The sequence below is a fragment of the Hemicordylus capensis genome, chromosome 3 (assembly GCF_027244095.1).
Source record: "Hemicordylus capensis ecotype Gifberg chromosome 3, rHemCap1.1.pri, whole genome shotgun sequence".
NCBI classification, from domain to species: domain Eukaryota; kingdom Metazoa; phylum Chordata; class Lepidosauria; order Squamata; family Cordylidae; genus Hemicordylus; species Hemicordylus capensis.
In genome coordinates, this window is record NC_069659.1 from 110,877,972 (window position 1) to 110,904,865 (window position 26,894).

General features: G+C 42.2%; 1 protein-coding gene across 1 annotated transcript; it reads right to left on the reverse strand.

Annotated features, from left to right (window-relative positions):
* Window positions 1-259: 259 nt before the first annotated feature.
* On the reverse strand, window positions 260-25,559 carry EIF2S3 (eukaryotic translation initiation factor 2 subunit gamma). Its single transcript, XM_053311289.1, has 12 exons — window positions 25,250-25,559; window positions 22,341-22,404; window positions 18,432-18,559; window positions 18,185-18,306; window positions 16,630-16,724; window positions 12,591-12,749; window positions 9,069-9,203; window positions 6,146-6,240; window positions 4,818-4,962; window positions 3,589-3,758; window positions 3,286-3,458; window positions 260-746 (listed from the first exon to the last, which is right to left on the reverse strand). The coding sequence occupies exons 1-12, from the start codon at window positions 25,316-25,318 to the stop codon at window positions 683-685; spliced, it is 1,419 nt and encodes a 472-aa protein (XP_053167264.1). The 5' UTR covers window positions 25,319-25,559; the 3' UTR covers window positions 260-682.
* Between the last annotated feature and the right edge of the window lie 1,335 nt (window positions 25,560-26,894).

A 26,894-nucleotide genomic window follows, 5' to 3' on the forward strand; every position in this document is an offset into this window, starting at 1 on the left:
ATTTGTTTCTGCTTTTTAAAGAATTCGTTTTTAAAAAATTTGACCACTACTCATAGCAAATAAGTTTTATGTAGTGTATACACTGTCCAGAGTTGCATTATAAAATACTTTATGTGCCTTTCAGGTTTTAATTGCATCTTACATGTCAAGTCAGTAACTTAGTAGCCTAATGTGTGTGTATGAAGAAAATTAGTGATTTGTAGAAAGAAATGTTTGCTTGAAGCCTAAACAAAACAAGGTATAGGGCAAGAAAGGGGACTGATCTTCCAAGGAGAGTTTATTTTCTTTTTAAATTCTTTCACTGGTTCAACAATATTTTTACTTCTCAAGGACTTGTAAGAATTAAATGAAAAAATAAGCAATTTTTTTTATTTCAAAACAGATTGTGGGGTATTGTTACATTGTTTAAAATTAGAAACGCCAGCCCCAAATAGAGTCTCAGACATAAACTGACATAAATTAAACATGAGACAAGTTTCATTTTCCTAAAAATGTGGATAATTAAACCCATCTTTGCCAATTTGTTTATACTGTTATTGCAGATCCTGACTAGAATTTTAATAAGAGGTTGGATTTTCAGCATAATGCAAGTAACTTCCACACCAAAAATGCATCTCCCTCCCACCCCCAATGTATGGAAATGTGCACTTCTTTTACAAAGTGAAGCACTACTTTCTGCTTTTCAGTCATCATCCACTGTGGGCTTGATTGTCACGCCTCTTCTAATCTGTCCCCAGCCAATTAAACTGTAAAACAGAAGGAAAAAATATCTGGAATCATTTGAAGTTGCACTTAAAATCAAAATAATCCAAAACACCATGGATACAATACATAATAAAAATTGTTTGGTTTGTGAAGGTGACAACATGAGGACAGCTGCTTGTGACAGACTATGTGAAGTGATATCAGTTGGCAGTGGGGTCAGTCCTATCTTATGTTTTGCCACTTTTTGCAACTCTTACATTAGCATATGACAGGATTTGGCGGCTTGTACTTTGCAAGTCTTCCATTGGTGATGGCAGTTTGGTGGTGGTGGGAAAGCGGCAAGGAAAAATACTTGTGGAAAATGTCGCTGCAGCTGGCACCCACCACCCTGGAGCAAGCCTAGGAGGCCACCCTGCCTCCACTGCCCAGTTGGCCTCCATGCATGTGCTGCGGCCATTTGAGTGGTTAGCATGGCAGTCAAGTGGTGTGCTACTCAAATGGCTGCGGCACATCCACAGAAGGCAGTTGAGCTGCAGGAGTGGGGTGGCCTCCCAGTGGGATATCGTCAGCCTCCTGGCCTTCTCCCAGGATCTTGGGTGCCAGTGGTGAACATTCACCCTTCTTAACAGATATTCCTACCCCACACACCCCAATCTTTCTTAGACATTAAACTCTGCCTTATTCAATAAGAAGTACTTCTAAGGGTATTCGTCTCCAGTAAGATCTCGATCACTGAGAACAACAACTTCCAACACACGTTTGCAATATCGTCACCCGGGGCAAATCAGATCCACCTACTACTGCACTGTAAAATAATTTGCTCTTTGTGGAGAGAAATAACTTTATACTTCAGCACCCCAAATTACCAGACGCTTTGATAGTTTTTGCTTTGTTACCCCTTCATTTTGATCTCAGGGAGTCAGAAACAATGGGATTATTAGAGCTTTATTAATAGCAAAAAGGCTTATTCTTCCATCGTGAGAAGGCACTATAGCCTCAAATATAGAAGAATGAACGATATGACAGCTCTGGTGGCTGTAGAAAGCAACAAGTTTAGGAAAACGGACAAACTAAGCAAGTCCAATAACATTTGGAAAGCTTTTGTTTAACTCTTCTCCAACTTAAATATGGAACAGTGATATCAGTAACTTGTGGTTGGTCCAGGCTTCAATGATAGTGGGTCCGTCCCCCCATTTTTTAGTTTCCCTTTCCTTCATCTGTATGAAGGGTCTGGAGTGGATTTACGAGGTTTCGTTATGTTGATTGTATAATCTCATTTAAACTTTAATAAAATGCTAATAAAAAGACACATTTTCTCCTACCATCGCCACATCCTGGAACCACCATGACCATGTGACTAGTCATTTCATAGCTTTATGAGTTCTCATTCACCATGCTTTCCAATGGGAGAGTTTCCCCACATTTTCTGGGAAAGTAATTGCCCGGTGAAGTTGGCTGTCATGCACGCAGGACAGGACCTTCTCGGTGATCTCCCCTTGATTATGGAATGCTCTCTCCGAGGAAGTTTACTCCCTCCCAGCCTTTTGTAAGCATCTGAAAACTGTTCTCTTTACTAACACAGTTAGATAATAGGATAAGGTCTTTTGGCCTGAATTATGGTATTTTTAGTTACTACTGGATATTATTAGTTGATTTCATTGTCTTGCTGGACTATTACTTTCATTTGGGTTTTTGTTCTGGTTGCTTTATTGTTATTTTATTATCTAATGTTGTATACCACCTTGGAACAGATTAGGAAAAAGTCATTTTATAAATAGGAATGAATGAATGAACTGGACTTGGGACTTTTGGAATGCACTCCCTGTTGAAATAAGACCCTCCCCATCTCTGGCAACTTTTAAAAAGGCACTGAAGACACACTTATTCACCCAGACTTTAAATTGGATTTATAGTTTCACACAATTTCAATATTGGGTTTTAAATGTTTTTAATTTTTAAAATGATTTTAAATGTTAATTGATTTAATGTTTTAAATGATTTCAATGGTAAACTGTCCAGAGACACAAGCTTTGGGCGGTATAGGAATATTTTAAATAAATAAATAAATTACAAGCCGGCCTACTACAATGCCTCTTGAAGTTTCTTTCTTTTTGGCTACCCAACACTCTTCTTCGAAACCGAATAACCATCATTTGAAAGAATGGGTGTGTGTGACAAAAGTGAAAAGCATGCCAAAGACCTTCTTCTGAATACAACTTAGGAATGGTAAGATGCTATGTGACTTAGCTTTAGGATACTCTCACAGAATAGGAAGAATTAGAAACTTGGCATTTTCTTTTACATTTAAACTGTCATTCTAAAAATAAAAAAGACCACTTGTCCACTTGCTCAGTTTTCTTAAGAGTTATACCTCCTATTTAGGTTGCTATCATCTGCAGGCAAATACCATGATCTACCAGCCATAAATAACGCCCACCTTGTCAAACCCTTCATGTATTTTATGGTATCGACTATTATTTGGGTTTTATCAAACCAGAGGCTCACATCTAAAAGAACTGAAAGCACAGTATGTCAAGAACTGCCAGTAAAATATCATCTTGTTATTTCACACCAACTTACCGCCAGTGCTTCTCAACTCTTCGACTAAGGGCAATTTTTTCTCCTACTTCTGTGCAAACAGGATTTGTTAGCACTATTTTCCCCAGATCAGCTTTCACTGCACTGACCCGTCCCCCAGTAGATAAGGATCCTATGTTTACCATCAGAACTTCATTCTTGGATAGCTTTTGCACCTGAAATAGATGGTAAAATTCTCAAAATCAGATACAGGTTTTACCACTTAGAAGCATACAAGCATCACTTTCTAATCCCAAGGATGAAAATAAAATGAAAACTGTAGTTAATGTGTAAAAGTTCACCAACCTTTGCAGCTTTCTTGTCTCCTTCAGTGCGGACACCTAAAAGTCGCCTTAGCAAGAAGTAGGAAATTTCAAGTTCTGTGAATATTTCAGGGAGTGCTCCAACTGCACCAAGAACTTGCCCCACCATTCGATCAGCTCTACACAAAGTTGGATCAATCTTGGTACCAACACCTAACAACAAGATGTTTCTGAGTATATCTGAACAATTCCACACATTTTCATACATTAGGATACATTTAAGTTATTGGCAATTAAGACTGCTTTAAGAATGGAGATCATTGTTATTCTGGAGTTTGCAGAACCCATAGACTCTTCTAATTTCTGGCATACCGGCAAGACTATGTATGATTATAGTCTTCTAGATGTTTCTTTAGAAAGTTGTTGTTTTATGCTTTTTGTAATGTTTCTAAGTTTTTGATATTTTATACATGATGTAAAATCCCCGGAATTCAAGATGACTCTGACGGACACCCAATTTGTCATACTTTAAACATGCTGCCCTCTGGGCCAAAAGAAGAGAGTGGCTAGCGACACAGCTGACAGTAAAACAGTGGTGTGTTTTACTGTCAGTTGTGTCCCTACAGACAGTCTCTGTAATCACCCACAAAGCAAACAAAGTGCTGTCACCGTGGTTTCTCACTATTACATGGAGCAGCACCATTTTTCTTTTCCATCGGCCAAGAAGCAGCACAATTTGTGGGTGGGCTGGAATGAAGCCAACCATCACCATCAATTTTCCTTTCCTGTCCAAAATTCTCCATTCTACCCGCCATATTGGACTTCACACTAACAGCACCTTTAAGTGCACATGACAGAAAAATTGAGAAGTCTGAATGTTGATGCTTATTGTATGCTATGAATGTATACAATTAACATAAGCAGTGGCCAACATCCAGGTTAAGAGCTGCATGAGAAGAATGATTCCACTCATGTCTGAAGGCATAGTGTCATTTTTCCCATATGTACAGGCGACTGCAGGGGGAAGGGGGGATTGCTGAAAATCGCCCTCCTGAACCACTCTCTAAGCACAACTCAATACTGCTGGCCAGTATTTGTTTTTTCAAAAACTGCTGTCACCTAACGAACACCCACTACTACACAAAGTGTAGTATTAAGAAATTCTTTTATTATTAAAGAAGTTAGGCAACTTCTTTGTTAGGCAATGTTCTCTTATTTCTGCAAACATCCTAGAGCTTTCTTTCAGATAGGCAGGGTATAAGGCTAACATACCAATAAGGCCTCCTGGAACAGCATATTGCAGATCATTATGTTCCGCAAAGAGGGAAACAATTTTGGAAAAGATAGGCTTGCACATTAGTTTTCCTTCACTGTCCTTTGAGACGATGCCAGGTCTCACCTCAAGCTCTTGGCCTACCTATCAACAGAAGATAAAAGAAAAGAAGGGCGGGGGGGAGGGAAGAGATGGTTAATTTCTAAAGAATATGCCGCTGATGATACAAATGATGAGATAGTACTGTGTAATGTACAGTGCAGAATTACAATACATTCTGTAATAGAAAGTAAAAATGCTGCAGATTGATAACATGATAGTTATATATTCAGAAACAATAAAATAAAAGTAAGTTACTTTATAAGCGCTACCAAAGTTTAGGCTTTATATCAATATCATCAGAAGTTCATCTTCGTTCTACTTTATATTTTAAAATGTATTAATGAAGAGAAATACTTGCAGGGTCAAATTCCTCATTAAAAAACCAGTCATGAATGTTTGCATTGTATAACCACAGGCAATAACTAAATGCCAACCTTGTCTTTATTTGTATTTAGTAGTACTTAGAAATAAGATTTAATCATACATTGGTAAATATTTAAGTAATTCCCACTTAAATGCAAGAGTGTGGTTCCTGCAAAAAACCCCGCTGGTTTATTTTCATTTTTCTATTTTATTTTGAACTGTGCCTACCCAAAGTAGATCAGAATTTGGAAATGTAAAATCATAGGTCTCAATTCAAAGAATCACACAATGAATTAAACCAGCCCTACATGCAACATGGCAAACAAAAGCATCTCATAAGCAGGCACGGATATAGCCAAGAGGTCTGCTGTCCAAAGTGGGGGAAAGGCAAACATGCCAGTGGGTGTGTCCAAGGTCTCCGACATCTACAGAAGCTCTCTGGATCCTGATCACAGGAGACCATTTTACAAATTTATGTTTTCCCCTTGCTTTGCCAGGGGTACACAGACACTACTGGGGATCCCATTGCCAGTTGGGGATGTACCTGTAGCAGAGATCTCACCAATGAACTAGTTTGCACAGTGCCATGGAGCCCTGCCTGAGCCACATCCCCTACCACAACAGGATCCCTGGCAGTGTGTGTGTTTTGAGCGATGTAATCCTTTTACCCCATTATCTTTCTCTGATTAAAATGACATCTATTCACCTTCCATGTACACACAGATATATGTGTGTGTGTGTGTGTGTCCTTCTCAGACCCAGGAAAAGAACCGTGCCCCTGGCACAACAACCCCTATCCTGTGCTTTTCTTTGCAGTATTCAAAAACTTCTTGGGAGGCAGCAATGAAAAGAGAGACATTACCTTTAATACACCTTTTAGAATACTACCACCAGCTACACCCCCCTTCAGGTCATCAACTTCACATCCGGGCTTGTTGACATCAAAAGATCTAATAACTGAGAAGAATATGCTTGATCAGATACACACACACTGCTCACACACACGGTAAGTTGTGCTTTGACACAACACATGCATGTTAAAACCAGCTTTACTCCAAAAATAAGTTTTTCTAGTTGAACTATAATTATTGCTGTGCCAAGTGTGATAAGCACACACAAAATGGCTATGTTTTACTTTTACAAGCCACAAAACTTCATAAATATCTTCAAAAACAAAAATGTTTATGAAGAAGTTACTCTATGCCAAATATCCTTGAATACCAGCCTATAATTATAACACTGTTCAAGTGCAAGTATAATGGACTGGAGCAAAAGAACTGTGAATGAATACATTTTAATACTGTTCTGTGCAAAAGCTAGCAGAAGATTTATTACACTGCTGTGTCACGGTGAGGGGATTACAATACAGTCCCAAGAAAACATGATGTATAAAGTAGATACGGGCCATGATATATAAAACATTAGCAGGCCATAAAGAGGTCTGGAAAACAGCTTGCACAAACAGATTAGCTTCTCAGGACTTGGGGTCATTTTTCTGACTCATTCTCTCGTTACACTGGAAACACCCTGTAAGTGGAAAAGTCTTTCTGCTAGCAGAAGGAAACCTAGATTCAAGCCATTTCCTTTCGGCTTATATAACTATCTCTATCTCTGCATACACAGATATCAAAAAGATGAAACTAATGAAAGCATCAGAGTTCTTCAAACAAAGCAAGACTTTTACACCAAATTTAGATATTTCAATTCCTAAACAATTATTAGAAAAGCCAAGTTGTATTTTCTGAACTAGGGAGAGAAAACAGTCTGAATTGAGAAGCTCAACCTTTACAAATCAAGAGTGAGATTGAAAACAATGATTAACCTATGGATACTGAAAGTACAGCTAGGTGGAAGTTCTTTACCAGGGATATGCACGGACCTGTTTGGAGGCCCTTTTGGGGCCTCTGAACTGGTTTGAATGACTGGCTGTTTGGCTGGTTAAAAGGCGGGGGGGGCATAGCTTTAAGGGCGGGGGAGAGTGCCCTTACCCCTCCCGCCACATTTCCTCCACCGGCGCTCCATTTTAAAATTATCTGTTGGGGCGGCAATGTACCTTCCTGCTACCCCATGTCCTTTTTGGCTGGAAATAACAGGAAGTATCCGGTGTGCACGTCACACTCCCAAGTTGGGCACACAAGGACAATGTGTACATGCATGGTGTGCCGGGTACTTCCTGTTACTTCTGGCCAAAGAAGACACAGGGGCTGCCCCGATGGACACTTTAAAAAATGGAGCGCCGGCAGGGGAAATGCTGGGGGAGGGATAAGGGCACCCTCCCCTGCCCTCAAAGGTATGCCCCCCCCACCTTCGAGCCACCACCACCCTGCCGGCAGTGCCATTCCGTGCACATCTCTAGTCTTTACTTGTTCTCACAATAGTATGTCAAATTTTGAGAAAGGAGTAACTACTTTTTATCACTATGGTTACTTTTTTATATAGTCATTGCATGATGCAGCAGGCAGAGCACCCCTCTTATAAATGTACACTTGATGCATGAAATTATGTGACTGAGGCAGAGATCCAAAGAACAGAGTAATTTCAGGAGTCCAAGGAGACCTCAGACTTTTGACTCTGAACAAAAGCCCCTATGCTGCATGACAAGCTTTTGCTTGAAACTGAGAGGAAGTTTCAAAAGAAGATTGTAAAATGGTATGGGGACAGCTGTCTAAAGAAAGAAAAGCAAGAATTAACAGGTTCCCCATGTCATCTTAAATAGCTATCTGGAACATGGCATGCGAATGTAATAATGTATTTTTAAAAAAATTCTACCCCAGTGCTCCTGTAAATGTAACTTAAACCTGCTACTGTGCAAACACTTTTAAAGTTGTACTTCTCTTGAATCTAGCAAAGCGAGAGCAAGAGTCCCTATTCAACCCAGCATCTACCTGTTGCCAGCGTCTCCTTAGTGTAACTTTCTTTTAGATTCGGAGCCCCTTTCGGACAGGTAACATTTTTCTCCTTTCCTTCACTATGTAAACTACTCTGCGAATTTGTTATTGTTGTAGAAAAGTTGTTTATAAATATTCTCAGCAGAAGCTAGTCATGACAAACCTGTATCATAGACGTAAATAGTACAGTACTTATGACAGTACTATTATGTTATTGGGTCTGGATGTTGCCCAATAACATTAGCAAAAACTTAACTACAAACAACTAAACCAATAAATGATATCCTCTACAGGTAACAGATGTACTTAACCCTCCTTGCAACCTACAATTAAGTTGCAATCTAAAACTCACTTATTAAGGATTGTCCTATTAAAATAAGTGGGACAATTCTCAGTAGATACACTCAGGATCCAAAATGCACTAGCAGGCAGAAGCCCCAACTGTGAGCAGAGCTCTGTTTGGAGAAGATGTTTCTGCCCGGTTTCAGGGGATTCTCCCCCTTTCCTGTAGCCACTTGTACTGCATCCCACTCTGTTTCTTAGAGTCCCTGGAAAGCCACAAGTGACTCAGGGAGCTGCACAAAGGAAGGGGGTGGGGCAAATGGCTTGTACTCATATCACTCTGGATCTTATCCTCTAAATTTAGTGTGAAGGCTAAATCATCTAGATATATAGCCTACTGGATTCCAATTATACTGAGGATCATGCTACAGAAAGACAACTTCATTTCTGAAGTCATAGAATAAAACAATAGTTTGAGGATGATCTTTAGTCAGCCAAATTAGTAATTTGGATTCATGTAAAATTGTACCATTCATTCAACTACCAATAGTACTTGAATACAACAGTGGTGCCAAGGGATGTAGATACAAGTAAACAAGACTCAGACTAACATACCAATAAGCCTTGGTTCTGATGTGAAGTCTCTTATGGGCACTGGAATTTTCTTTACTATGTACTCACAAACAACTTCGATGTTGTATTTCAGCTGTGCTGAGATTGGAATAATTGGAGCTCCTTCTGCAACAGTACCTATAATACATAATTATCTGTCAAAATATGTCAGTACAAGCACTAATTATTGTTTCTGACATGACATGTCTAACAAAAAGCAAGTGGTATCACAAAGACAATCTCTACTAATTTTAATTAACAACCTACTAAACAATGCACAACTTTTGGAAGCATGTAATCTCCCATTGCAAAAAGCAGAGATAACCCCCCCCCCCTCAGTATTTATATGCTTTAACTACATATTCAATAGCTATATGCATTAACCAACATACAGGTTTGAGTTTGTAGAGGCAGAGTGGTCCATCAAAGGGGGGCGGGGGGAAGGTTCAGGATAAACTAATAGTAATTGGCAATAAACTGCTTCTCTTCCAATCTTTGGAATCCAAATGTAGAAAAATAATGGCTAGAATTGTTATTTTTATAGCACCACTTATGTACATGGCACTTTACAAGGCATGAGAAGTTAGGCCCTTGTCCCAATGGGTTCACAGTACACATAAAAAAAAGAGACAAGAGAGATGTCAGAAGAAAGAGAAAAAGGTAGATGCAAAGATAAACTGGGGAAGAATAAATGGTTATTTCGTGTTCACCTACCTAATCTTAGCTACAGTAAATTCATTACAGTTACTCAAGCTTAGGATCCAAAGAAACTAGTGTCCAAGGAGGCTTTGCACTTGTGTTTCTTGAATAGACCCCTTACTCCAAACTACTTCTAAAATAAAAAATTGTTTCAGAAGCAGCTTGTGATATGCATGGGAGTCCAGCTGCTTCTTAGCAAAAACTGCATTAGGAGGGCCAAAGACAGCTCTCTGGATCCAGCTAACATATTTGCTGAGCATTGTTACACTACAATCTGGTGTGTGTGTGTGTGTGTGTGTGTGTGTGTGTGTGTATTAAACACCCTTGTAATTTGGTTTGTGCCAAAATACAATTTGAAGTGCAGTTTGTGATGGAGCCAAAGTAATCCTCACCCTATTTCAAGTTGGGCTGAGACAGTTTGAATTCAATCCAGTTCAAAATGGCGTTTGCCCCTGCTATTAGCCAGACCTCCCTGTCAACTCCCCCCCCCATACACACACCCCGCAGCACCCCACCCCCCACCAAGTCAACTTTGAGAAACGGGAGACAATTAGCAGTGGGAAGGACTTAACTGGAAGTGATGCTATTGAACACATTTATGAGAATAGTTTCCTCACAGGAAGCATGGGATGATAATTTCTCTGTTTCCTGAATTAAATCAGGATGCAGACAAACTATCATCCTATTTTCCCCTAGCAGAAAATGATGATTATCTAACAAGTCTTCCTTACTGCTGGTTACTTTTAAGAAGGGGCAGTGCAAGGTTTTTATTCGGCAAGGAAAAGGGAAATGCTTCAGCCACTTTTTAAACTTCTTCTCAAGAATATTCAGAAAGACCCTGGAATGTTTGAGTATTATAAAGCAAAGCTAAAAAACAAGTAGCCTTTCAAAATGAGCTGAGGTGACTTCACCCATTACTAGCTGGAATTAAACTATAAAAGCTTTACGGTCAACACGGTACAATGGAAGTTCAACTCTGCTTGAAAAGGTGTGAGCCTCATTAGATCTGTGCAGGTTGGTAAAATCGGAATTCCGACACTGGAATTCCCTGCCCCCAGGAGGCTTTAGATGAGTGGCCCAGATAGGGTCCTGGTGGTGGCCCTTTAATTCGCAGCCCAGAACTGGGGCAGGGTGGCTGGGCAGCACACAGTTACTCAGAAGTTCAGGGAGGGGCAGGAAGGGAGCATGGAATTGCTCCATGGGAAGGCTGCATGCTGCTGGGGAAATGCGCAGGCTTCCCAAGGAACAGTTCCATGCTCCCTGTCTGCCCCCACGCTGAACTCCCGAGTAATTCTGGGCCATCCAGCCACTCCCATGCCAGTGCTGGATAGTGAATTAAAGGGACGCTACCCGGGGCACTTGTCCCACAGTCTAAGGCCTCCGGGGCGGGGGGAGGGAATTCTGATGTTGGAATTCCAGTTTGAATGACACGCACAGGCCTAATGAGCAGGGCATATTTGCAGACAGAAACCCAAAATCTGGTTGACTCTTCCACAAATTGGAAAGTCTGAGAACTCAAAGAAAAATCTTTGTCTTGAAAATAGGTTCTTAATACAAATGAACGTTCAATTTTGGCACAATACAAGCATTTTTTAGACTTCCTGAAATAAACTGACCGAGTCAGATTATATATGAGAGTAGAAATTTTATGGCACAGTCAGAGAATTTAAGAAATAAGTGAGATGCAACTGTTTATGAGATTCTAGGAAATAAGCATAAACGAAAACACTGACCAGGACACAAAACCCCATGGTTGTAAAGGTATCTTCCACCTTCTGCACCAATACCACTTCATGTGTACAGACAGCAGTGCTACAATCAAGCTGGCCTGTTGTGTAGTTGCACAAAAGATGGAATTTGCAACAAGGCTCAATCACAGATGGGGTGACTGCATACTGGTACAATGGTGGACCAAAGACCCTTAGAAGTGCTCTCTGTTAGGGCTGTGCACTTTGGTAAAATTGGAGCTCCAACAAAAGAGCTCCCTTCCCCCACCACAAGGTGGCATCAGATTGCAGGGCAAGGGCCCTGAGGTAATGTGCTGCTGGTGGCGGCCCTTTAACTGGTGGGACAGCTGGGCAGCACAGCTATCATTGGGAGCTTGGGGGGGGGGGGACAAGCAGAGAGTGATGCGTGGCAGCCTGTGAAGCACGCGCAGCTTCTGGGAGGATGTGCGGGTTTCTGGGGATTGTAGTCCCACCCGGAACTTCTCCTGAGCAGAACTACAATCCCCAGAAGCTTGTGCATCCCCCAGCAGCCATGCAGACTTCCTAGGCTGCTGTGCATCACTCTCTGCCTGCTCCCCGCCAAGCTCCCAACGATCGCTGCACCTCCTAGCCACCCCAGTGCTGGGCAACCAGTTAAAGGGCTCCCACCACAAGCATGCTACCCAAGGGCACTTGCCGACGGTGCCTAGTGGTGGGGGAAGGAAGCTCTGATTTTACCCAAGTGCACAGTCCTACCGTCTGCACCTGTACAGCAACATAAGGCACTAAAAGCCCACGCATTTGAGTAGTTAGAGGTAAAGTCTATACCAAACTCTTTACTGTACCCATTACTTTGCACTAGAAGAATATCCTTTGCATCCCATCAGCTCAAGCCTGGGTCAAAGATCTTTCAGTGTTAATTCTCAAAAATCTATCACAGTTATAGTTAGAAATTAGCAATTTATCTAACAGGCATTTGAAAGATACATTTATTGCAGCAAACCATCATTTAAAACATGATTAACAGCTGAACTGAGGATTTTTTTTAATAAAGGAAAGCTTGTTTGCAAGGTACGAATAGACCTCTCAGCAATAACTGGTTTCTGTTCTGGAAACTCACCTTGCACAAATGCTAGAATTTGCTCATACTGCTCCTTGGCTTGACTCTCTTTTACCAAGTCAATCTTATTCTGTAGAATTAGAATGTGTTTCAGTTTCATAATTTCTATAGCAGCTAAATGTTCTGAGGTCTGGGGCTGAGGACATGACTCATTGCCAGCTGGAAAAACAGAAAAATAACTGATTACATACTGAGAATATGAGAACACTTGGATTCCCAAGGAAGGCCAAAAATGGAACATAGGAAGCTGCCATATACTGACAGACCTTGGTCTATGTAGCTCAGTATTGTCTTCACAGACAGGCAACAGCTTCTCTAAGATTACAGGCAGGAAGCTCTCTCACCCCTACCTTGGAGATGCTGCCAGGGAGGGAACTTGGAACCTTCTGCTCTTCCCAGAGCAGCTCCATCCCCTGAGGGGAATATCTAGCAGTGCTCACACATCAAGTCTCCCATTCATATGCAACCAGGGCGGACCCTGATGAACTAAGAAGGCAAGTCATGCTTGCTACCACAAGACCAGCTCTCCTCTCGCTATATATAAATGCACTATATATAAAAATGCACTATATTTATGGTACCATCATTCCAAGAGAAGAAAAACAACAACATTTGATTGATACTGAAACGTTACCAGTCTCTGAACTACTAGAGAGTAATCCTTGCTACTATTGAAGTTCAAATCAATTTGTGTTCTGATGCAATACTACTCACATAAACTCTGTGCACAAAGTAGGAATGTGCATGGAACTGGGTGGGGGAGGCTCAAAGGCAGGAGGGTTCCACTTTAAGAGCAGGAGAGGGTGCACTTACCCCTCCCTCCGCTTCCCCCCCCCCCCGGCACTCCTTGTTTTCAAAGTTCACTGGGGCAGCAACATACCTCCCTGCCACCCGTTGCCCCCTTTACTGGAAGTAGGTGGAAGTATCCGACACGTGTGCACACGCTGTGCCTATGCACAAGGTGTGTGCAGGCACGTCAGATACTTCTGCCTATTTCTGGTAAAGGGGGCAATGAGGTGGCAGGGAGGTACGCTGCCGCCCGGGTGAACTTTGAAAACACGGAGCGTTGGCAGGGAGAAAGCTGAGGGAGGGATGTGCACCCTCCCCTGCCCTTAAAGCAGAACTCCCCTGCTTGCGAAGCGGCAGAACCACCCGCCATTTGAACTGGTTCAGAAGCCAATAAAGGGCCTCCAAATCAGTTCTGTGCACATTCCTAGCACAAAGTATGTGTAAGCACAAGAAAACAAACTATGCTGATGCTTACAGCTGAAATGCCGTTTGAGCTGAATGTTGGTTTTTTTGCATTGAGCCACTTAGATATGCAACTGGTTTAAAATAAAAATGAGCCAATTATGTGTGTCACTGGCCTACTTTTTCACCCCGGCTAAGTAATCTTTTAGGGGCAGGAATGTTAACCTCCCAAGTTTCACCAGTAGCATCTACTGCTATTCTGTCAAATGTCTACAAAAGTGTCTAAGTGTTGGCTCAAATATGCTCCTAGATTTTTGTACGTTTTAACCAGGGTTGATCATTATTTATTTAACATATGTATATACCACCTAAAACTCACTTCCTGGGTGGCTTACAGTAAAACAGCATAAATGAAAACATTCAAACAATTAAAAATGTAAAACAATGTTAAAATCTATGAGTCTGATTAAAAGCCTGGGTGAACAAATGTGTCTTAACTGTCTTTTAAATAGTTATCAGAGATGGGGAGGCTCTTATTTCAACAGGAAGTGCATTCCAAAGTCCTGGGGCAGCAATGGAGAAGGCCTGTCCCTGAGTAGCCACCGGACAAGCTGGTGGCAACTGCAGATGGACTTCCCCAGATGATCTCAATAGGCTGCAGAGCTCATAACAAAGAAGGTGTTCTCTTATTAAACAGACCTAAGCTGTTTAGTGCTTTATAGGTTATAACCAGCACTTTGTATTTTCACCGGAAACACACTGGTAGCCAGTGCAGTTCTTTTAATATAGGTGTAACATGGTCTCTTCGAGATGACCCAGAGACCAACCTGGCTGCTGTATTTTTTGCCAATTGTCGTTTCCAGACTATGAACAGAAGCAGCCCCACATATAGGGCATTACAATAATCAAGTAAGGAAGTAGCTAGCATATGCACTACTGTTCTGAGGTCATTTCTCTCAAGAAATGGACACAGCTGGCATATCAGCCAAAGCTGATAGAAAACACCTCTGGCTAAATATAAAGTGTTCTTCACTTTTGCTCTTCTACACAGCTACAAGTGTGCATACACTTGCAGAACCCAACGTGTGCACCTGATAATCTTCAGAAAAATGTACTACTTGCTATCCCAGAAGAAGGGCAAACTTGAGATTCTAAGTGTGCTCTTCATCACAAACACAAATGCTGTGTTTATATAATGTCCATTATTGCTTCAGTCACTATTCTATACATTCTACGTATTAGGGCCATTCGGTCTTTCGTGGCAGAAAACCTCTGTCCAGGGAACAGAGAGGGGAGCATCCCAGTGTTTCAACTACTGGAGAATAAAAAAGGAAAACTGGTTTTTCACCACCTGGGCTGCAGCTCCCTGGCAAATGTACAATTTTGACTCCCTGATGTATGATACATTCTTTACAGATGTATGTTGGCAACATTCATACTTTTAGAACTGTGTGTGCAAAATATATTCAGTGGGGTTAGTTGTGTTCATCTGTTGCAGCAAAACCCACAACAAATCTTCTGGTACTTCAAAGACTAACAAGTATATTCTCGTATATGCTTTCACGGTCTACAGTCCACTTCATCAAATGCATGACAATGTTGTCGGTTGATAGGTGTATATATGGTCCAGGATAACAACATGCATTTGATGAAATGGCTTGTAGCAGACAAGGGCTTATGCTACAATGCATTTGTTAGTCTTTAAGGTGCCACAAGTTTCTTTGATGTTAAATACAGGCAAACCTTGTCAGCATTCCCAGTTTTGCACATCCACAGTCGAGGAGTAGGCACCAAACCTCGGCATATGTGCGTGCCGGAGGGACCTCACATATCTGTGGGTCGGCCACGGCCATACTCGTGAAGGGGAATCCGGCAAGGATTCCCTTTACAAGTAAAGGCCTTGGGTTATTGGGGGTCAAGGGGAAAGGAGGACCTTTAAAATCGCTACATCCCCAAAATGACGGAGGCAGCAATGGGGACTCCCCCCCCCTCCAAGCCTCTCAACCAACTGACCGCATGGGCCGGTCTGCATCCCACTTCTAAGCATGCACACATGTTCAGAGAGGCCAAAAATGGGCTCCAGACTGGCCCGTGTGGTCAGTTGGAAGAGAGGCTTGGAGGGAGGAGGAGTCCCCAATGCTGGCTGCACTGCAACTGCTGCTTCTCCATGTCAATTTGAAAAGGCACAATGCACCGCTGCCTCGTATGCAATCCCCGCTGTTGCAGCCGCCTCTGCTGTCATCTCCGGTGATTTTAGAAGGTAAAATGTGCCACCGCCTCCGCAGCAATTTTAAAGGGTACAATAAAATTTAATAGCCAATTTTGCTCGATTTTTGGCCGTTTCCCAACCAATTCCTAAAAAAAAAAAAAAATTACGATTTTTAGGCCATTCCCCTACCTTTAGGAACCTAACCCTCTTGGTCCCATAATACCCAGTATTCACGGTTTCAGTATTTGCAGCAGTTGCCGCGAACGGAACACCCGTGAATACCTTTATGTATATTTTAGTGTATATTTCCTTTATGTATATAAACCAGCCATTAAGATGCTACTGCGCTATACCAACACCAAACTGTGCCGTTGAGTCAGTGTCAACTCCTAGCAATCACATTCCATGTGGTCTTCTTGGTAGAATACAGGAATAGTTTACCAGTGCCTCCTCCCACGTAGTATGAGATGATGCCTTTCAGCACCTCCCTATATCGCTGCTGCCCAATACAAGTGACTACAAATGTATTTACTAGGTGCAGTCTGGGAAGCAGACCACCGGGGATTTGAACTAACAGCCTCTTGCACTCTAGGCAAGCTGCTTCCCCACTTACCTATTAATCCCACACCACATTATTACCTATTAACAGTAGAGCAGCATCCATGACCGCTGCTCCGTTCAACATAGTAGCCATCAAGATATCATGACCAGGACAATCCACAAAGGAGACATGCCTGTAATGAAAGGAAGCAAAAAATAAGAAGCTTACAGATAGGCAAAAACACACAATCCTCGTTAATACCATCTAATAATTCTACGAGCACTGCACGCTCTAAACGCATGCAATGAATTACACAGGGCATATGTGAAATAAGGTAGTTTTGATAATGTCTTATAACATGAGTTTCTGCCACTTCTTGCAAAGACTACAGAATTTAGAGTAGGCTTTGTAGAGAAAGATTGTCGTTTTTCAGCACAATCCTGTGCTTGGTTGCTTACTTTGAAATGAGTCCCATTATGTTCAGTGGGGCTTATTTGCACTCCCTAAGGAGTGTGCTAAGGAGTGCAGCTTATCAATGTTGATACCTGCAACATATTCCCAAATAAATCAAGCTTAGAAGTATTTACAAGCATGCTTTCTTGCGACTATAAGCAGCAGTCTCAATCTCTGCTGCATCCATTCTCTGTAAACAAGCATTTCTGGATGAATCATTGGAAGCATGACAAATACAGGTAAGCTATCAAGTAGATCCCCAAATTTTACTTACTTATTCACTTCTAGCTTTCAGCACTCATACTTGAAGCCAAGCTACATGTTGAATTGCTCACATTGCAAATAGTTCATCTCTGCGGAAGCTATCCCTACACACAGGGAATACTGGAGAGGTATGGTGTGCTTGCTTACTTTTTTTGCCATCCCTGCACTTTCAGGAAAGAAACAGCTGATATCAGACGCACCTCTGGCAGAGCAGCCCTTTGCTAGGAGGAGAAGGCTGCCTGCTGCCATTATGCTGTGTAGCTAATCTGCCCTACTCTCACCCTTCTGAAACTGCTAAAGCAAATAAGTCACACAGCTGTAACAACAGAAGGAGCAAACTCAGCAAGCCAACAGTTTCTTCTTTCTAGCAAAAAGCTGCTTTGTTAAGGCTCCCTCTCCCGAGAGTGAAGGGATGAGGAGGAGCAAGCAAGATGTCTGTGTCTCTCCAGCCTTCCTTGCCTGTTGGGAACATTTCAGGAATAAGGTTTCTGTGGAGTAGTGCTCCATCAGCAGAAGCTCCTTCTGTGAACTGAAGGAAAGTTCCATTTGTGCAAGAACCTCTTCTGCTCATGTAAATGCCCCTTGTGTGAATGCAACTCTCCTGCCATTCAAGAAAAGAGACTGTATTGACAAAGTGTCACTCTGCTAAAGGTGTGGATGCTGCTCAATGTTCCAAACTAGCTGAGCAGATTGCCACCTGAGCAGCAGGACATGTTTAGCTCCCAAGGATGCATACATACATACATACATACATACATACATACATACAAACAAAGAAATTCCATCTTCATTCAAGGCTGTAGACACAATCTTCCAAAACATAACATACATTATTTCTGTATATAAGTAACTGTGAACAATATTTAATAAGGACTGCACACAACTACCCACTGTACATAACTGCAGACAATACCCCTTAAAGTAATTCAAGGTCACCTGACTAGTTTAAAATTCCCTTTGGTCCCAGAAATATCTGTAGGGAATTCATCAGGAGTACTGCTTCCACAGGACCGATAACATTCTGGCCGAGAGCAGCTTGGATCATCAAGTTTGTAAATCTGCAGAGAAAGTTAAAATGGAAGTTCAGTATGCTGCTAAACTTTAAGTTCGAGAGTTTGCAGTAAAGTAAAAAGTTGACTCAAATCAAAATAGGAAATTTGCTAGATGTATGGCAGTGACAAACCTTAGCATTGGCATAGCCCAGCTTGATAGTAATATTTCTTTCCAGTTCATTTTTGAATCTGACAGTATGAACTCCAGAAATAGCTTTTACTACTGTTGACTTTCCATGAGCTACATGGCCAATTGTACCTAGATTTTAAAAAACAAAATGCTTGTCAAAGCAGAGTTTGATTTCAAAGAAATTATTTACAGTGTAAATACATGGTTTTCATCAAGCCTTCTGCATCCATCTTAATAGTTCATCAAACTCATACATGCAAACCAAGAGCTTCCTATATTTAAAAAGTAAACATTTAATAGATCACAGACTGTAACCAAGTTCCAGCCCCAAAGAGTTTCTGCACCAAGACTCTCCTTGCTACTCTAGACAAGGAATCAACAGCCAATCTAACCTGAGCAAATGTTCCTCTCCAAACTCAAATATGCTGATGAGTTAGATATTCGGTGTCAAAGAAAAGCCGTGATTCAGAAAATGTTCTTGGCACCACAGTATCAATGTACTCAAAATCTAGTTGTAGCAATATCTATAGAAACTCAAAATCTTACAAAGAACCACTCTGACTGATATTTTACATAAATAAATATTTATAGCCCACCCCTCCAGTGCACTACTGCTCAGGGCAGCTCACAACAATAAGATAGACACAGATACAATAAAAGTAATAAAATTAACCAATTTTTTAAAAAGTCAAATTAAAAACCACAATCATTATTAGGTTCAAATTAAAACTGAAAATTATAAAAAGCTAAAGAAGCTACCAGATATAACAAAATAATAATGGAGCATTTTATGATTTATGAGTGGGCACATACTCCTTGCACACTTATCCTATAGCTTCGGAGCTGGCTTTGCTCCTAAACATATTCTGATACCAGGTACTAGAAACCAGTGTCTCATATCTAGCACAAGTGCATTAAATGACCTAGTTTAAACCTACAAATTATTGCAACAACAGATGTCTTCCAGTGGGTAAATTGTTCTTGAAATAGTTCCATCTGGATGAGTTGTGTTTTCACAGAACACAACAATATCCACTGTTACAGCCACTTCTATTTTCAGTAAGGTTCTATGAAGTAATGAGTCTCGCCCCTACCATCCATGAACTTATCTTGCAGCAGACCTTTTAATATATAGACAGAAGGAGGAACTCCTGTGGATTAATCACTTTTTATATGCCCAGTAATACACTGAATAAAACTCTGCATTGTACTCATTACATGTTTAAAAAAGAAGATAATTTGCAATGGCAGGCATGAGGGCCGAAAATATTTTAGGTGACCTCCTGCCTACCTCATAGTGAGCTTCTTGACCACCTTGAAAGGGTCTACAGTACTCTGGGCTATCTCACAGATATGAACACTGAAAGTTAAGCTGGGATGCAATGACACAACTAGTCCAAATGAGGCTCTGGACCTGCACATTTCAAACATCATCATCACAAGCCACATAAACACACATCCAAAACCGATGAAACTTAAATTCATTTGTGATATAGTGGCAGAAGGTGGGGGCAATGTTTACTGCCCAAAGACTGGGGTGGGTGGGGGATCAAACATCCCAGTAGGCATGCTCTAATTCTTGGACATTCCTAAACTAGGTTATTGAATCACAGCCTATAAGAATCTCATTGCTATCTTCTCATCACTGTTCATAGCAGTCCTATTCTCAGTAATGCTCTCCAACACAGTGCACCAAACTCCTGGAAATGGGGACATGGAACGGAAATGGGTGCACAGGCCAACAAGAAACGCAAGCGAATTAGTCTAGGAAGCAAAATATACTTAAGTCTACATAATAAACTTGAACTAAAGACAAGAAGTTGCATCCAAATTAAGTTAGTAATGGCAAGTCCTATTGAAATTAATAGGACTTCAATAGGTCACAATTAACTTTTCTTGCTGATTTTAATGGTGCTTAGCTGTGACTTTCTTTGGATACAACCTAACCACTCCACCAAGAGTGGTAAAATAAGAACTAAGGTGATGCAAACAGGATGAGCACCAAACAAAGACTGCCTCCTGTGAACATGCAACTTAGAAAAGCTGTTCTCTATTTGTGCTATTCTGAAATGCCAGTTGGGAAAGATCTGAATCAGGTGACAGGGCTGTTAACTCAGTGGTAGTGCATCTGTGTTGTAGGGATGTGCACGGAACTGCGGAGGCGCAGTCCGGCAGTCTCTCTTTAAGGGTTGGAGGGGTTTGCACTTACCCCTCCCGCCGCTTTCCCCCCGCCGGTGCTCCGTTTTTTGGAAATAATTTTGGGGCGGGAGCATTCCACCCTGCCGCCCCTGCTTGCCAGAAATACCAGAAGTATCAATCGCGCGTGTGCTGAGCACTGCACATGCTCCCACCGCGCACTTTGTGTGCGTGACATTTCGACATTTCCGGTTCGAGCGTGTTGTGGTCCAGCGCTGGTGGGGGGTGGTTCTTTAAGGGCACGCAATCGAACCGGTCCGGAGGCGTCTATCATGGCCTCTGGACCGGTTCATGCACATCCCTACTGCTTTGCATGCAGAAAGATCCCAGGTTCAGTTCCTGGCATCAACAACTACAGTGGCACAATAGATTAGTGCAGTACTTTTACTCATCACAATCCCTGGCATCTCAAAGTAGGGCCAGGAAAGACTCCTGCTTGAAACCCTAGAGAGCAAGTCTCAGTCAGCACAGACAACGCTGAGTTAGATGGTCTGACTTCATATAAGGCACCTTCCAATGTAACTATTTTGGATGCCCCAAAGTCAAGCTGGCTAGCTGGCAAATTCAAAGAAATGAGACAAAACTGAATCCCAGCAGGGGCGTAACAAGGCTGGAGTGCGCCCAGAGACAAAATTTTAAAACAGGCCCCTCACTGATACACACACACGCTTCACATGTGACTTGCCTCTGAGGGGCCCCTCGAGGCGTGGGGGCCCCCAGAAAACCGCCTCCCCTTGCCTAATAGTAGTCATGCCCCTGAATCCCAGTCACTGTTCCCTCTAAGGCGTGTGCACGTGCGTGTGCTCACAAGTTTTCTGATGTCCACTCAGTTAATTTTAGATCCCACTCAGGTTGAATTAGGAAGGCCCATTCTGAATGCAGGTGTGCACACAGTGCCTTGATACTGCCGCCCAGAACAAAACTCATTCTGCACAGAGATAAAAAAAAATTAGAGTGACCACTGGGCCCGGTGTCTGTACATCCCAGAAGGATGGATTTCAGGAAAGCCTAACAGTAAAATTCCTAGTGAGAGACATGAGAATGCAGATCTATTTCCATTGTGCAAATTACAATGGGATAAAAGGTTAGTACTAGCCTGTGCAAAGATTTGGCTTCAAAGCCAACTCATTTACATATTGCCCCTGGTCTGGTGTGGCAGTGGCTGCTCACAGTGCTTACTTCCACACAGAGCAGTTCTTGGCCCAGCACCGGGAAAGACCCTTAAAGGGATGCAGAGCCAAGGAAAGCACCAGTGACATCATGGAAGCCCCATAGGAACAGCACACAAGGAACTTCCTAGAGTTCCTTGCACGCCATCCTGTGCGGCTTCCATTACATCACTAGGGTTTCCCTTTAAGGGCCATCCTGGATACTGCACAGAGGTCTGCTCTGCATGGAAGCAAGCAGTATGAGTGCTGCCGTCCCACAGGGCCAGATGCAAATGATTCAGTTTTGATGCCAAATTTTTGTACAGGCCCAGTTGGTATTTGTGACTTGGAAAAAAAGAATTAGGCCACAATCTAGTAGAACAAGCATAAACTTGTTCTACTAAAATCATTGAGTCTTAAGCACATCTAACTCTGTAGTCTGGAAGGACACCACACTTCTCATGGCCCTTTCTAAGAGAGCCTCAGTTCACACAGAAAGCCGTGGGCTCAAGTAGGTATGCAATTCATATACTTCAGCCTCTTCACGTTTAACTTTTGTAACTTACCTATATTAATTGTAGCTTGTCTGCTGATGACTTCTGGTGATAGAGGTGTCAACTTAGTAACATCCTGTAAGAAACACATCCTCAGTGACTTCCAAAGACCTAGCAAAGGACCATCTTACATATTAACCAAGTGCTGCAATTGTTTAGCCTCCCCCTCCCACACCCTCGCCCCATACTGAGGAGGGGAACCAGAGTGTGAAAGCAAACAGAAGAAGAATAAAATCTCAATTCACGGATGCTAAGTAACTCTTTTGATTAGTCTATATTTATTTCCTCTATTTATTAAAGAAGGTTGCTAGTTTCTTGAAGGCAGTTGAAGCTCTACTCTTACTGGGTGGAAGTGCAATCATAATACTGATTCTACATGGTATTTAATGCTTTATCCTTTTTAATACCCTGCAATTCCTGTCTTTGAAGCAGACATAAAAGTGAGTGGTACCAGTGACCTAAGATTGCAGATGTACAGTGAGAGCCTAAGAATGTTTATACAGAAGTAACTCTTATTGCACTGAATGAAATTTACTCTCTAGAAAACAGGTTTAGGATTGCAGCCATCTCCAAAGTGCTGGTTTGTTTAATTATTGCACTGCTTATAGTGAATTATAGGTTTTAAAGTAATGATGTGCATGCATGCAATGTGCTCCAATCCCAAATACTGACTCAGAAGCAAATTCCATTCTGTTCATCAAAATTTACTCCCAATAAAGTGTGCTTAGAATTGCCAACTGTGGTGCATCAATGGCAAAGAAATACACTATGATTAGTGAAAAGTAACTGTGTGTTGTGCCCCCTTTTTCTTCAAGGATGCAAATCAAAGATCCTTTAAGAAAGCAAAGTGCTGTGCTGAGCAGCCCAGCCCCAGTGTATCAAGTGTGTGTTTCCACTGCTGCATCCAGAATTTCCACCTCTTACAGGTTTTAGCAAAAGCTCAACAGTCCCTTTCTCAGCTAGGGCAAAGCATGTTTTCCCACCACTACACCCCAACTCATCCTACCTGCCTTCCCTCTCTTCAGCACTAATAGAGGTACTAGTGGTCAGGATCTGATAGTAAACAAGGAAAGCAGAGAGGAGAGTACTGGCAGCAACAGGATGGATAGCTGTAATATGAGTTAGTGGAAGCATCCTAGGCTGGAAGTGGGGAGAGAAGGGCTGTTGCCTGATCTTCTCCCTTCATTTTGTTCCCCAGCTCTCTCTTGCCTCTGTCATAGGAGGAAAGTAGGAAGGAGATTCCCCTCCCCTCTTTTTTTGTTTTAATTTTATTTATTGTTGAAAGAGCTGTAATTTTTACCCCCCAAAACCTGAAAAGATCTTTTCTGAGAGTATGCCAGCACTTTTGCAAAAAACAAAACCAAACCCCTTTTAATTTTTAAAAAGGCAGTTTCAATTTCAGGGAGGCAGCAGAGAAAACTGAGGTTTTAAAGACCTTTAGTGTAGGGGATTCCTTCCATTACATCACTAGCAAGTTGACCACACGGGACAGTCTAGCACTTCAATTCCATTCACAAATCAAACTATCACAAATCAGGTATGAAAAAGATGAGAGAATAATTCAGAAAAAAACAAGCTGGCAATGATGGCTGGATTCTCCATAAAAAGCGAATGAATGTAGTATGGCATTTTTGGACTCAACCGCTAGTATGGAATTAACTGAAGTCACATCTTGTCACACCAGACACCCTATTACATTTCATTTCTAACAAACAATTCTGCAGAAGATTATGACCTGGGATGTAGTATACACCTCACTTTAGCCCAAAGCACAACTCACAGTGATATAAACGGGTCTGGACTACATCCTGGAAGTAAATGAATCAATCTGGATTCTGAATGTTGCTGACAGTGAGATTTTTAAACATGACATTTTGTTCTACAATGCTTAAACATTTATGAACTATTAACAACTTGAATATCTCTTCCCTTTCTGTTTCATAAAACATATCATCATCTATATACAGCTTGTCTAGAGTACAAAGTGCTTTCAGGCTTTTTAATATTGCTTTAATGAGAACTTCATGGAGATTATTCCTATTTCATTAATGAGCAGTTAGTTGGAAAATGGTGATTTCCCAATTCTACTTAATAAGCCTACTTACATTACATAAGCTGAATGATACACTGTTCTGACAAGCCTCACAGTAGTCAAGTAGCACAATCTAAACCAGTGAATTGTCTAAACAATTCACAGCCAGACTTCTGACATGTCAGAGTACACAATATATCAAAACACATTCCTGCATATGCTTCTTGCCAGAGAAGACTACTGCCATCTTGCTTGCTTGCAACAGAAGCCCCTAAGCGTCAGATATCATGCACATGGCTACATGTCCAGTGGCAACACCTCCTCCTGCATAATAAAGTCTCTGTATCCCCTAACTTTATTTCTGCCACCTCCCCTTGTAGTCATGTTATGGCAAATGGGTTGCGGAGATGAGGGAAGAGGAGAAAGAAATATCTTAAAGCAGCAAGCTCTCGATACTGGCATGTCTAGGAGGCCACAACGACCTGGCCGTTGCAAGCTTGTGAACAGAGAGCATTTCAAAGCTTTATGGGTGAGCTTCCCATTCAGACCACACAGTGAAACGAAGTGATTTCTCAGGGAGAAAGAGAAAGCGTTTGGACCCATGACAGATTCCCCACCAGAAAAAGGATTAGACTGCCTCGACACCAAAGCATTTGGTACCCATTTTATTTTTTAAAAAAACCCAAAACCAAAAAACACACACCACCTCCCCGACCGGGCAATAGAGGAGAAGCAGCAGCCCATGAGCTTCCTTCTTCGAGACTCGCCGGATCCCACGAGCTTCCTTCAGGTCCCAAGCCGAGTCCACCACCCGAAGCTTGCCCTTGGCTAGCAAGCGAGCCCCCACGGCTTTCCCACCTTGCACCCCCTTCCCCGTGTCCCTCCTCACCAAGCTACTCAGGTCCTGTCGAGAGAGGTGCGGCTGCCCCAGAGTTACTCCCGCCTCATCACCCGCCATCTTGCCTGAAAGGAAGTAAGGAGGCCGCCGACCCTGCCTGACCCCTCGTTACACGGCACGGCTTTTTCGCAGGCACGAATTTCAGTCCCAGGCGGTGCACGAAAACGCCTATGATCGGAATGTCACCCTCCAGGCTCTTTCCACCTGAACACTGACTTCAGAGGAACTCAAGAGTTGGCTCAGGCAAGGAAAGGGCAACCCTCGAAGGACCCCGGGCCTGGCTGATGCAACCGGCGCTTGCAAGGAAAGGCGTGCCTGTGACAGGGCTTTCCTTCCGCCGCGTGCCCAAGCAGCAGGGGGGAAGGGGGTGGTGCTGAGCTCTGGGAAAGGGGCAGTCGTGCTGGGTGCGCCGCTGTGAGGTGGGGCTTAATTCAAGAATAAGAAACGAGGTTTGCTGCTTAGTTTTTCGGGCGGGGCTGTGTATATTTCGAGAGTGTCAGCATCTCTTCCTACACCATTGCAAATTATACTGCAATGAAGTCAAAGACACATGACAATATATGTTTGAGATGTTGAGATAACCTTTCAAGACTACTTTTAAAGTTATATAGTAATTATATTTTGCAGTTTAAGCATGTGAGATTACTATGAAAGTTGTGTCGAATAATACTGTGTGTTCATCAGTGCATTATCTGGTAGTGCTTAATAAATGTGTAATCAAACATCCAATCTCTTTTAAGTAATGCTGAGTTACACAATCCAGCCAACTGTGATATTGAACACTGTTTGGAAATAAATCCTATTTAACTCTTGCTGGAGATAAAACCTAGTTAACTCTTGCCAGACTTCTGAGTAAACTTGCATAGAATTGAACTGCATAAGTGCTAGATGTTTTATTTTATTTATTTATTTTATTTTACATTTTATATCCCGCTCTTCCTCCAAGGAGCCCAGAGCTACATACTTAGGTTCCTTCTCACAATAACCCTGTGAAGTAGGTTAGGCTGAGAGAGAAGTGACTGACCCAGAGTCACCCAGCTAGTTTTATTGCTGAATGGGGATTTGAACTTGGGTCTCCCCGGTCCTAGTCCAGCACTCTAGCCACCACACCACACTGGCTGTTGAGTGGCTAAATGCTTAATTTAAGCCTTGGGTCTCTTACATCTTTAGCTAGTTCTTAAAGATAGTTTGTCAGTGCAGTTCCATCAGGGGACTAGTTGTACCTGAGCAAATAGACACAAATGTCTCTGGGTCCCTGAGGGAGGGGAGCCTGCTCACTGGGCAACAATCTGCACTTTTCTTTCTCTTTCCAATCCAACACGGAAGCTAACACAGGAAGCTCACACAGAAATAGATATAGTGGGCATAAAAGAAACATGGTGGAACAGTGAGAACCAGTAGGACACTGTTATCCCTGGGTATAAACTCTATAGAAAGGACAGGGAGGCGCGCCTTGGAGGAGGGATAGCACTGTATGTTAAAGAAGGGATAGAATCTAACTAAGTAGAAAACCTAGGTGGACTCGAGTCCTCCACAGAAACCCTGTGGGTGACAATTCACAGCCTGAAAGGAAAAGTGCTACTGGGGACGTGCTATTTCCCTCCGGATCAAAACAGTGACTGGGAGTTGCAGGAGG